Source organism: Cebus imitator, unplaced genomic scaffold (assembly GCF_001604975.1).
Source record: "Cebus imitator isolate Cc_AM_T3 unplaced genomic scaffold, Cebus_imitator-1.0 Scaffold101, whole genome shotgun sequence".
NCBI lineage: Eukaryota > Metazoa > Chordata > Mammalia > Primates > Cebidae > Cebus > Cebus imitator.
The window spans coordinates 2,331,527-2,345,244 of record NW_016107416.1 but is presented as its reverse complement, the minus strand read 5'-3'; the positions used below and the strand labels follow the sequence as shown (position 1 = coordinate 2,345,244).

General features: G+C 37.7%; 1 protein-coding gene across 1 annotated transcript in view; it reads left to right on the top strand.

The window, feature by feature from the left end:
* The window catches only part of WDR12 (WD repeat domain 12), a 31,610-nt gene that overhangs the window by 6,230 nt on the left and 11,662 nt on the right, over positions 1-13,718 (top strand). The window contains exons 3-7 of the mRNA XM_017536832.1: positions 6,186-6,280; positions 8,018-8,124; positions 10,107-10,222; positions 10,976-11,130; positions 12,221-12,266. Of these exons, the coding sequence (XP_017392321.1) occupies positions 6,186-6,280; positions 8,018-8,124; positions 10,107-10,222; positions 10,976-11,130; positions 12,221-12,266 (519 nt within the window). The remainder of the gene's footprint in view (positions 1-6,185; positions 6,281-8,017; positions 8,125-10,106; positions 10,223-10,975; positions 11,131-12,220; positions 12,267-13,718) is intronic.

Sequence of the window (13,718 nt, the reverse complement as noted above, 5' to 3'; positions counted from 1 at the left end):
TTTTTTGAGATGGACTCTCACTCTGTAGCCCAGGGTGGAGTGCAGTGGTGCGATCTTGGCTCACTGCAACCTCCGCCTCCTGGCTCCCAGTTCAAGCGATTCTCCTACCTCAGCCTCCCAAGTAACTGGGATTACAGGCGCAAGCCAGCATGCCCAGATAATTTTTGTATTTTTTAGTAGAAACAGGGTTTCACCATGTTGGCCTGCCTGGTCTTGAACTCCTGACCTCGTGATCCACCTGCCTTGGCCTCCCAAGGTGCTGGGATTACAGGCATGAGCCACCGCACCCGGCCAGGCAAGCATATTTCTATACAGACGTTTCCAGTACTGCAGAGCTCTTCTGACTCTACCCTATCTGGAGGAATGGGGAAGTAAGAGTTATAAACTAATGTGTAGTATTTTTTCCATCTTCGTCTTCAAATAAGTTCATAATTTTTTTGTGAAATTTGAGATGATGTTTTTGAGCAACTTTATTGGGTTGGGGTGGGGGGACAGGGTCTGCAATCTTTTTATTGCTAGTAAGTTACAGTTCAATATTCAATATTCAAGGATATTTCATAGCATTTCCTGTTGATCCTTGTCTTTGTCTTCATCATAGATATATATAGATTCCGATGCATAGTTACATTTATAAATTTCGAAAACTGTTATATATGCTATTTGTTGAAAAAGTCTTTGAACTAGAATAAAAAATATTCTTTATTATTTTTGTAGGTACATAGTAGGTGTATATATTTATAGGGTACATGAGATATTTTGATACAGACATGCAAGGTGTAATAATCACATCAGGGTAAATGAGGTATCCATCACCTCAAGCATTTATCGTTTGTGTTACAAACAATCCAGTTGTACTCTTTGTTATTTTTAAATGTATCGTTAAATCATTACTGACTGTAGTCACCCAGTTGTGCTGTGAAATACTAGATCTTATTTATTCTTTCTATTTTTTTGTACCCATTAACCATCCCCACCTGCCTCTCACTCCCCCTACTACCCTTCTCAGCATCTGTAACAATCTTTCTACTTTGTATCTCTATGAGTTCAATTGTTTTAATCTTTAGCTCCCACAAATAAGTGAAAATATGCAAAGTTTGTTTTCTGTGCCTGGCTTATTTCACTGAACATAATGGCCTCCAATTCTGCCCATGTCGTTGCAATGTATCTCGTTCTATTTTATGGCTGAAGTACTTCTATCATGTAGAAGTACTGATTTTCTGATTTCTTTTCTTTTCGGTATATGCAGAGAAGTGCTATTGCTGGATTATATGGTAGCTCTATTTTTAGTTTTTTTTTGTTTGTTTGGTTTTGGGTTTTTGGGGTTTTGTTTTGGCAGTAGTTTAGCTCTTATTGCCCAGGCTGGAGTTCAGTGGTGTGACCTCGGCTCATGTTACCTCCACCTCCTGAGTTCAAGCAATTCTCCTGCCTCAGCCTCCCGAGTAGCTAGGATTACAGACATGTGCCACCATGCCTGGTTAATGTCTCTCATGGGAGAGACAGGGTTTCTCCCATGTTGGTCAAGCTGGTCTTGAACTCCAGACCTCAGGTGATCCGCCCTCCTTTGCCTCCCAAAGTGCTGAGGTTCCAGGCATGAGCCACCGGGCACGCCTATTTTCAATTTTTTGAGGAACTTCCAAACTGTTCTCCATAGTGGTTGTACTAATTTACATCCCCACCAAGGTGTACAAGGGGTCCCTTTTCTCCATATCCTCACCAACATTTGTTATTGCCTGACTTAATAAAAGCCATTTGGGCTGGGTGCAGTGGCTCACACCTATAATCCTAGCATTTTGGGAACCTGAGGTGGGTGGATCATTAGGTTAGGAGTTTGAGACCAGCCTGGCCAACATGGTGAAACTCTGTTTCTACTAACAATACAAAAAATTAGCTGGGTGTGGTGTTGGGTGTCTGTAATCCCAGCTACTCAGGAGGCTGAAGCAGGAGAATTGCTTGAACCTGGGAGGCGGACATTGTAGTGAGCTGAGATCACACCACTGCACTCTAGCCTGGGTGGCAAAGCAAGACTCTGTCTCGAGGAAAAAAAGCCATTTTAACTGGGTTGAAATGATATCTCATTGTAGTTTTGATTTGCATTTCTCTGATGATCAGTGATGGTGAGCACCTTTTCATGTGCCTGTTTGCCATTTGAACGTTTTCTTTTGAGACATGTATATTCAAATCTTTTGCTCAATATTTAATCAGATCATTAAATTTGTTTCTAGAGAGCTTTTTGAGCTCCCTATATATTCTGATTATTAATCCTTTGTCAGATGGGTAGTTGGCAAATAATTACTCCCATTCTATTGGTTGTTTCTTTACTTTGTTGTTTCCTTTGCTGTGCAGAAGCTTTTCAACCTGATGGGATCCCATTTGTCCATTTTTTGCTTTGGTTGCCTATGCTTGTGGGGTATTACTCAAGAAATTTTTGCCTAGACCATGGTCCTGGGGAGTTTCTCCAGTGTTTTCTTGTATTACTTTCATAGTTTGAGGTCTTAGATTTATTAAGTCTTTAATCCCTTTTGTTTTGATTTTTATATATGCCAAGAGATTGGGTCTAGTGTCATTCTTTTGCATATGTATACCCAGTTTTCCTGGCACCATTGTTGAAGAGACTGTCTGTTCCCCAGTGTATGTTTGAGTTCACTATAGATGGGTGGATTTGTTTTGGCTTCTTTATTCTGTTCCATGATATCTGGGACTGTTTTTGTATGCCAGTACCATGCTGTTTTGGTTACTATAGGTTTGTAGTATAATTTGAAGTCAGGTAATGTGATTCCTCCAGGTTTGTTCTTTTTGCTTAAGATAGCTTTGGCTATTCTGGGTCTTTTGTGGTTCCATGTAAATTTTAGGATTTTTTTTTTTCTGTGAAGAATGTCATTGGTATTTTGAAATGGATTGCATTGAATCTGTAGGTTGCTTTGGGTAATATGGACATTTTAACAATATTTATTCTTCCAGTCCATGATCCTGGAATATCTTTCCAATTTTTTTGTGTCCTCTTCATTTTTTTTTTTCTTTTTGAGATGGAGTTTTGCTCTTGTTTCCCAGGCTGGAGTGCAATGGCGCCATCTCGGCTCACTGCAACCTCCGCCTCCCAGGTTCAGGTGATTCTCCTGCCTTAGCCTCCTGAGTAGCTGGGATTACAGGTGCCCGCTACAATGCCTGGCTAAGTTTTTGTATTTTTGGTAGAGATGGATTTTCACCATGTTGGCCAGGCTGGTTGCGATCTCCTGACCCCAGGTGATCCACTGGCCTCGGACTCCCACAAGTGCTGGGATTACAGGTGCAAGCCACCATGCCCAGTCCTCTTCAATTTCTTTCATCAATGTTTTATAGTTTTTTTTGTAGAGATCTTTTACCTCTTTGGTTAAGTTAATTTCTAGGTATTTTATTTGCAGCTGTTGTAAGTAGCAATACTTTCTTGATTTCTTTTTCTGATTTTTTGCTTTTGGCATATAGAAACACTACTGATTGTTGTTATCGTGCAACTTTATTGAATTTATCAGTTCTAATAGGTTTTTGGTATGATAAAGATTATATCAAATGTAAGATCATATCATTGATTTTTCCAAATGTAAGATCAGATCATCTGCAAACAAGGATAATGTGACTTCTCCCTCTCCAAATTGGATGCCCTTTCTCTTTCTCTCCTTCTCTCCTTCTCTTTTTTCTTTCCTTTCTTTTCTCCCTCCCTTCATTTCTCCATCCCTTCCTCCCTTCCTTCCTTTCTCTAGCTAGGACTTCGAATACTGTGTTGAATAACAGAGGTGAAAGTGGGCATCCTTGTCATGTTCCAGATCTTAGAAGAAAGGCTTTCTGTTTTTTCCCCATTTAGTAGGGGGGTATATTGTATATGACTTTTTATTGTGTTGAGGTGTGTCCTATCTCTTTCGTGAAGAGATGTTCAATTTTATCAAACGCCTTTTGAGCATCATTTGAAATGATCATATGATCATATGTTTTTTGTCTTTCATTCTGTTCATATGATGTATATATTAGGGTTCTCTAGAGGGATAAGACTAATAGATATATATGTGAAAGGGAGTTTATTAAGGTCACGATCACAAGATGAAGTACCACAATAGGCTGTCTGCAAACTGAGGAGCAAGGAAGCCAGTACGAGTCTCAAAACCTCAAAAGTAGGGAAGCCAGCAGTATAGCCTACATTCTGTGGCCGAAGACCCTGGAGCCCCTGGCAAACCACTGGTCCAAGAATCAAAAAACTGAAGAACTTGGAGTACAGTATTTGATGGCAGGAAGCATCCAGCACGGGAGAAAGATAAAAGCCTGAAGACTCAGCCAGTATAGTCCTTCCACATTCCTCTGCCTCCTTTTATCCTAGCCATGCTGGCAGCTGATTAGATGGTACCTACCCAGATTGAAGGTGTATCTGCCTCTCCTAGTCCAGTACCCTCACAGACACACCCAGGAACAGTACTTTGCATTCTTCATTCCAATCAAGTTGACACTCAGTGTTAACCATCACAATGTATTACATTGATTGATTTGTGTATGTTGAACCATTCTTGCATCCCTGGAATAAATCCTACTTGGTCATGATTATCTTTTTAATGTGTTGTTGAATTTGGCTTGCAAATATTTTGTTGAGGAAAGAATTATTCCTGTAAGAGAAGCTTTGCAATTCCAGTATGTTACCCAAATAGTTGCATATTTTTCTAAATGTGTAGACTGAACATTATTCTTTTTGTATAGACTGTTACTGTCTTGCAACTCCAAAAGAAATAAGGAATATAAGTACAGTAGTGATTCTCAATAGCTGTTAAACTCAGTAGTTAGTTAAAAGACTACAACAAGGGAGCATGATGGTGGATGGAATCAGACTGATATAATCTGAGCCCTAAGGTGGGTCTTAATATCTTAAAAAGAGACACAACCAGATACTATTTGCATCCTGATGGGATGTAATAGGAAATAGACAATACTTTCTGTGACTATTCTTGTCAAGGAAAAAAAAAAAAAAACATGAAATCCAATGAGGCATTTATGTCTGACTAGCTTATAGGATATTTGTGTGATAAAGAAACATGTCAAAGGGCACCTTGGAGATGTAGTCAACAAAACTCAGAATGTATTAAATATTACAAACAGATGACCCACTCTCATCGACAAATACCTGGCAAGGAGAAAAAGGAGGAGGAACTATTAAAGACTAAAAGAAACATTAATTAAATATGTATGGGCTGATTTTTAAATTAAATATGTGAATGCTGATTTTTGAAAACTCACTGTAAAAGAACATTGGCTGTTTTATGTTAGAAGAAATGATTGTTAAATTTTAAACTATTTGACTAATTCTTTTAAGTTCTTATATTTTAGAGATACAAGCTAAAGTATTTACAGATGAAATGATACAATTTCTGAGATTTGCTTTAAAATAAACCAGCCAGGGAATAGAGGGAGGAATATAGATGATGCTCCATTAGTTGGTGGATGTCAAAATGGGTGATGGTGATGGGATTCATTGTTATTTCTACTTTTGCATGTTTGAAATATTTCATAGATTAAAAGCTTTTTTTTTTTTTTTTTTTTTTTTTTTTCTCCCTTGGACCTTCGGGTGCCCACTTGGGCCTCTCCCAAGTGATTTTTTCTTTCTTTCCCATTCTAAAGCCTTTTTGGAATGGAAGCTNCTGAGATGGAGTTTCGCTCCTGTTAGCCCAGGCTGAGTGCAGTGGCATGATCTCAGCTCACTGCAACCTCTGCTTCCCGGATTCAAGTGATTCTTCTGCCTCAGCCTCCTGAGTAGCTGGGGTTACAGGCATGCACTACCATGCCCGGCTAATTTTTTGTATTTTTAGTAGAGGCGGGGTTTTTCCATGTTGGCCAGGCTGGTTTCGAACTCCCAACCTCAGGTGATCCGCCCACCTCAGCCTCCCAAAGTGCTGGGATTACAGGCGTGAGCCACCTCGCCCAGCCAGAGTGAAAGTTTTTTAAACCAAGGTAATTATACCAACAACAATAACGAAGACATTATACTAACAGAACAAAATATTCCTGATCTTAAAAATCACATAGTATACTGGAATGCTGAGCCATAAGAAATTCTGGAGAAACTCATAGGTCACACTGGGAAAATAGGTACCTGTTTGTTTTGGGCGTTCTCATATACCTCTGCCAATATCACTTCAGATATTAAGAGTGATAATTTTATTATGTATTTTCCTCAGAGTTCCACAAACATGTGGAGTTTGATTTCCTTATTAAGGGCCAGTTTCTGCGAATGCCCTTGGTCAAACACATGGAACTGGAGAACATCTCATCAGTAAGTTCAAATACTTACCTTGTGTTTTACTTAAAGCATTATCAGCTATTTTGGGTAAACTCCTTTTAGAATCACACTGAATCTACTTTAGTATCCAAGATTATTTTGAACATCTTGAATATATTTATGTGTATGTATATATATATATATAGATAGATACAGTGTGTGTTTTATATATTGTGTGTATATTATGTTTGTGTATTGAATATATATAGTGTGTGTATATGTATTTATATTCCTATATATTCAGTTTTGAAGCCTGCTCTTTTTGTGTTTTATTCAAGAAATAAATGAACACATTCTTCATATTTATGGAAGAACTAGCAAGAAAGGAAATAGCAAATATGTGTGTACTAATATGGGTGCACAAAATAAGTGGGCAAATATAAAAACTATAGGTTAAGTTATTGTGATTTTTCCCTTCCTCTTATTTTCAAAGTTTCCTTAATACTGCTTTTATGAATAAAAGATCACTTATAATTGCTTTTTTTATGATTTTTAAAATGTGGCAAAATATACATAAAATAAATTTTAAACATTTTTAAATATATAATTCAGTGGCATTAAGTGGATTTGCAATATTGTGCAACCATCACCATTTTCCAGAATTGTTTCTTTATCCCTAAACAGAAGACCTGTACCCATTAAACAATATGCTATTAGTCTTAATTTAAAATTTTCCCATGTCATATGTTCTTTTTTTTTTTTTCGGCAATCTCCACCTCCCAGGATCAAGTGATTCGCCTGCCTCAGCCTTCTGAGTAGCTGGGATTACAGGGGCATGCTACCACACCTAGCTAATTTTTGTATTTTTAGTAGAGGTGGGATTTCACCATGTAGATCAGGCTGGTCTTGAACTCCTGATCTTGTGATCTGCCTGCCTTGCCCTCCCAAAGTACTGTTATCACAAGCGTGAGCTACTGCGCCCAGCCTTTTTTTTTTTTTTTTTTTCATATATACCTGCTGATATTGCGTGTCTGTTGAGAAATCTGGGTGTAGGGCTTTTGCCATTTATTTTTGTTTAAATGTTTTTTTTTTCCCCTGAGACAGAGTCTCCATGTGTTGCCCAGGCTGGAGTGCAATGGTGCAGTTTAGGTTCACTGTAACCTCCGCCTGCTGGGTTCAAGTGATTCTTGTGCCTCAGCCTCCCAAGTAGCTGAGATTACAGGCACCTGCCATTACTTCCAGCTAATTTTTGTATTTTCAATAGAGACAGAGTTTTACCATATTGGCCAGGCACATCTTGAACTCCTGACCTCAGGTGAATCCTCCTGCCTTGGCCTCCCAAAGTGCTGGGATTACAGGTATGAGCCACTGTGCCTGGCCTAAGGTTTTCTTATATTCTTTTTTCCCCCATTTTCAGCACAAGTTTTCCAAGGCCATTAACATTTCTTCTTAAAATTTTTATTAGGAGACGGGGTCTTGCTTTGTTGCCCAGGCTGGACTTGAACTCCTGGCCTCAAGCAGTCCTCCTGCCCTCGCTTTCCTAATGTTAATAGCTGGGACTACAGGTGTGAGCCACCATGCCTAGCTATTATTTTCTAATATCACTCTTAGCTCACTGTTAGGTCAAATAAAGTTCTTGACTTTTTGAATGGCTCCAAATTTACTGGATTATGAAGGAAACTAATACGAAGTATATGAAGGAGACATATTAAATTGTGGGTTCTTTATCTTCATAATGTAGCTTTTCAAAACTATACAACCTGATTTGTTGCTGGTTTCTCTCCTGACTAGGAAGAAGTTGTGGAAATAGAATACGTGGAGAAGTATACTGCACCCCAGCCAGAGCAATGCATGTTCCATGATGACTGGATCAGTTCAGTTAAAGGGGCAGAGGAATGGTATTGCCAGATTAATGCTCATATCTTTTTTTTTTTTTAATTTACCTCCTTCAGTCTTTTTAAATCCATATGTATTTTTCTGTGATTTACTGTTACCTGTAAATTAATTTCGTGATCTCTGTATCAGTGGCCATGCCATACAGAAAGATCTCTGCATTCAGTGTCTTCAAGAAGAAACAGGTTATTTATTAATAGGTTTTCTTTGTGTTCTGTTCAAGATGTCATAGTAACAATTATAGTTATCTTTTTTTTTTTTTAAATGGGGTCTCCCTCTGTTGCCCAGGCTGGTCTCAAACTCCTGGGCTCAAGCAGTCCTCCTGCCTCAGCCTCCTGAATAGGTGGGATTACACTATACCCAGTAATGCTTGTCTTCTGAATAAGCCATGTATCTTAGAACATTTAATTTATTTGGTTTGATTATGTTGCTTTTAAGACCAAGGATATAGTTTGTTTCATAGAGGAAAAAAATGACCTTTATAGTCATAGATATTTTGGCCTAATAACGTGAAGATGCATGCCATGCTATTTTCGGGCTAGAAAGAGCAGACTGGAATCAAGAAAGAAGGTACAGATGGCTCAGGGCAAATCCTCACTGGCCTTACTTGTAGGAAAACACCTCAAGAGGGATTATAGTAGGAGCTTACTTTCAAATAATGGAGTTATTATTACAGAAAGTTATGTTTCTACTGGTTTTACTTTTAATTTAATTGGTTTTCACTGGTTAAGTACAAAGTATTATTACAGGTCGACAGCCAGGTGTGTGGCTCCCGCCTGTAATCCCATCATTTTGGGAGGCCAAGGCGAGCGGATCACTTGAGATCAGAAGTTTGAGACCAGCCTGGCCAACATAGTGAAACCTGTCTCTACTAAAAATTCAACAAATTAGCCAGATATGATGATGCACACCTGTAGTCCCAGTTACTCGGGAGGCTGAGTCAGGAGAATTACTTGAACCCAGGAGGCAGAGGTTGCAGTGAGCTGAACAACAGAGTAAGACTCTGTTTCAAAAAAAAAAAAAAGATATGCCGGGCGCGGTGGCTCAAGCCTGTAATCCCAGCACTTTGGGAGGCCGAGGCGGGTGGATCACGAGGTCAAGAGATCGAGACCATCCTGGTCAACATGGTGAAACCCCGTCTCTACTAAAAATACAAAAAATTAGCTGGGCATGGTGGCGCATGCCTGTAATCCCAGCTACTCAGGAGGCTGAGGCAGGAGAATTGCCTGAACCCAGGAGGCGGAGGTTGCGGTGAGCCGAGATCGCGCCATTGCACTCCAGCCTGGGTAACATGAGTGAACTTCGTTTTCAAAAAAAAAAAAAAAAAAAAAGATACTACAGGTTGGGTATCCCTTATCTGGAAATGTTTGGGACCAGAAGTGTTTTGGATTTAGGATATTTTTTTGGGTTTTGGAATGTTTACATATACATAGTGAGATATCTTAGGGATGTGATCCAAGTCTGAACATGAAAATTTATGTTTCATATACAGCCTATATACCCAGCCCGAAAGTAATTTTATACAATATTTTTAATAATTTTGTGCCTATATCAAAGTTTTGACTGTGTTTTGGCTACAGCCTGTCATTATGATGTCAGGTGTGGAATTTTCTACTTGTGGTGTCATGTTGGCTCTCAAAAAGTTTTGGATTTTGGAGAATTTTGGACTTTAAATTTTCAGATTAGGGATGTTCAACTTGTATTAGAGTCTACAAGTAATTTGCACAGCTTCTGTGAGAGTTGTATTACTTAAAACAATGTAAAAATGAAATCTAGGATTTGCCAGGTATTATTTTTAGGAGGTTGAGAAACATCAAATGTTTAACAGCTTATTTAGTATGCTTTGAAATCTTGATATTCATATTAAAAAAGAATTTAAAAGTACAATCCTCAAAGTTATTTTGTCATTGCCAAAGAAACAAAGTTCATTTTCAGGGTTTGAAAAAGCTGTTTTTTGTATTTCATAAGATTTTTTTTCTCCTCATAGGATTTTGACTGGTTCTTATGATAAGACTTCTCGAATCTGGTCCTTGGAAGGAAAGTCGATAATGACAATTGTGGGACATACAGATGTTGTAAAAGATGTGGCCTGGGTGAAAAAAGGTTAGGACTTTTTGCCTACACTCAGAGGAATCCTAGATAGGGATTTGGAAATAAGCCATTTTTGGTTCTAGGGAAGAATGAGGAGTGGGTGGGAAACATCTTATACCTCAGTTATTATGAGGTCTTTCAAAAAATATAGGGTTCAAGAAGAAAAGGATTATATAAAAAATTCATAATTGGTAGAAGTCATTCTTTACTAAAATTACATCAGATAATATACATTTTCAAGTTAGTATTGAGCGTATTACACACATCTCCTATTTTGTTTGTTTGTTTGTTTGAGACAGTCCCGCTTGGTCGCCCAGGCTAGAGTGCAGTGGCTCAATCTCAACTCACTGCAACGTCCGCCCCCTGGGTTCAAGCGATTTCCCTGCCTCAGCCTCCCAAGTGGCAGGGATTACAGGTGCCTGCCACCACGCCTAGCTGATTTTTTTGTATTTTTAGTAGAGACAAGGTTTTGCCATGTTGGCCAGGCTGGTCTCGAATTCCTGACTTCAAGTGATCCGCCTGCCTTGGCCTCCCAAAGTGTCAGGATTACAGGCGTGAGCCACCTCATCCAGCCATCATATTCTATTTTTGCAGAATCTTCTCTTGATTACCACATCAGCCTTTTAAAACCTGGCCATATAGTTATTTTTTTTAACACCTTTTTTAACAGCAACACAAAAATTCAGTTCTGCAGTTTCAGAACATGATGTATTCTGAATGGTATATACTAATTTGTTTCTTATTCTTGTATTCTCCTTTCTTCAGATAGTTTGTCCTGCTTATTATTGAGTGCCTCTATGGATCAGACTATTCTCTTATGGGAGTGGAATGTAGAGAGAAACAAAGTGAAAGCCCTACACTGCTGCAGAGGGCATGCTGGAAGCGTAGATTCTATAGCTGTTGATGGCTCAGGAACAAAAGTAAGTAACTGGAATGTTATTACTACTGTTGTAAATTAAAATTTGAGCTTGTTACTAAAAATTTTTTTCTACATATATTCGTTGTGTTGGCTTAGTCTCAACAATTGGTGGCAAAAGATAGGATTTCAAAGCAAAAGTAAATACTCATGCAATAGAAGATACTTCCTCAGTTTGAGTATCCCTGGTTTAGAACCCTATATAAACTTCAGAAGTTTTAAAAAATGAGATAAACAAGTCATTTATTTATATAACCTCCTTATGTCATAGTAATTGACATATTTCCAGCCTTTATCAGCTATTAAGTGCCATCATCAACTGAAAATGCCTAGTTGATTGTCTGTTAGGATACACTAAAGTTTGTGCTAATAGAGTTTTACTGTAGTACTGATCTACTCTTTATCATGACAAAATGGTAAAATTTAGTTAAAAGGTAACAAACCTGAGGGCAATACCATATTGATTTATTAATATGAGGAGTTATAAATCCACTTACAATTTGAAAGTTTCCTAAGCCACATTGAAGTATTCTGGACTTACGAGTGTTTCTTTGACAGTTAGGGTAACAGGATGCTTGATGTATTCAAAGGTAAAGATTTATTTTTCATATTGAGTCAAAAAGGTTTATAAGTTTAGTCCAAACTTCAGTGAATTAACTGTACCCGTTCTTTTTGGCTAAAGAGAGGTAGAAACTCATCTTGAATTTATTTAACCTTAAAAGGAAATGTATTGAACTGTGAGATCTAAGGAAAGATTGAACAGCCACATCACAGGAAGGGTAATGCTGCATTTGGGCCTCAGGAACCAGTGGAATACAGGCTTGAATGTGGTCAGCACACCCTCTTCCTCTCTTGTCCCTCAAGTTGACTTTATTCTCTCTCACTTCAGATTAGCTTTATTCAAAAGACATGGCAATAACCCTGGCCTTCAAAATTTCTCAGATTTTATGTTCTGTCCTAGAAAAAGACTAATTTCATCTCTCTGGAACACAGGTTCTTTGAAAAGGTCCTGAATGAGGAAGAGACCTACTGGTATAGGCAAATAATATGAATCATATTATATATGTCTTTTCCCTTCATATACATCTGTTTAGTTTTGCAGTGGCTCCTGGGATAATATGCTAAAGATCTGGTCTACAGGTAAGTTAAATATTTCTTTTACCCTGACTATTTTGTTTCAAAAATTTAAGTTCAGAAGCAAGGTATGGTGCTCACACCCATAATCTCAGCACTTTGGGAAGCCAGGGTAGAAGGATCCCTTGAAGCCACGAGTTCAAGAGCAGCCTGAGCCACATAGGAGACCCTGTCTCTACTAAAAGTAGAAAATTAAAATTAGCCAGGTGTGTCGGTATGCACCTGTAGTACTAGCTACTTGGGAGACTTAGGTAAGGGAATTATTTGAGCCTAGGAATTTGAGGTTACAGTGAGCTATATCATGCCCCTGCACTTTGGCCGGGGTGATAGAGTGAGAACATGTCTCACCAAAAAAAAAAAAAAAAAAAATCAGCTTAGTGAAAGAGGACTTTTTAACCCATATTTTGCCATAAAAATAGACCAGTATGGCAACAAATCAGTATATTTATTTGTGTTTCAAGATTTTTTTTTCCTATCCCACCACCCCCTTGCTTATTGGATACAATTCAGTGTTACTGAATTGCTGCAAGTATCAAAAACATGTTTGGTGCAGTAGGATATATAAACACCTTGATTTTCAAAGTTCTCTTATTCAGGAAACGTGGAAGTAAATAAAAACACTTTCTGAGTCATTTTAAGTCATTTAAGAATGACTTTTGAGTCATTTTCCTGTTCATTTCTTAGGTAAGCTGGTTTACTTAAAAAATTTTTAAATGCAGTTTTACCAATATTCATCTTTTTACCCTGAAAACATAGATTAAAAAGAACAAATTGAGGGTGGAGGAAGAAGGACTGTTAGAGGAAGAGAAGAAAAGAGGAAAAAACACATTCCCATAGATACTTACATTTTAAGACCTAGTAGCTAGAACTACTTATTGCATAGGTAAGCAGATCAGAATACCTGTGTTACTTCTTAGGTAATTGCTTAGGTACTTACATAGTATATATCCGAAATGCATTTTACAAAGACTTGAGGGGGATCAAGAAAAGCTTAACTAGTTTTGAATAATTTTGTGTAAGATGGCGGAAAATATATAATATATTTTAGTAGATATTACAAAAATGGTGAAAGCAAATAATTTGGGGCAAAAAGTGGTTTAGTTTAGAAAATTCTTTTGTAGAATTTTTTATTTTTTGATAGGGCCAAGTAAATGAAGTAATATATATGATTAGGTATTAACTTTAAGGGGTTTATAATCTAGTCAGAGAAATATTAATATTCATAAAAGCCACAAAACATTTTAATGTTTTACATATTTTATGTTACATATTTAATGTAACATAATACATATATTATTGGAACATATACACATACATACATTACGTACACATAATGTTCACATACATTCCATATTTAATGTTACATATTTTATGTAGTTTTCAATCTGGGTTTGCTGCCTAACCAAGTGATGTATAACAAAAATTTTAAAAAAAGCCGGGCGCGGTGGCTCAAGCCTG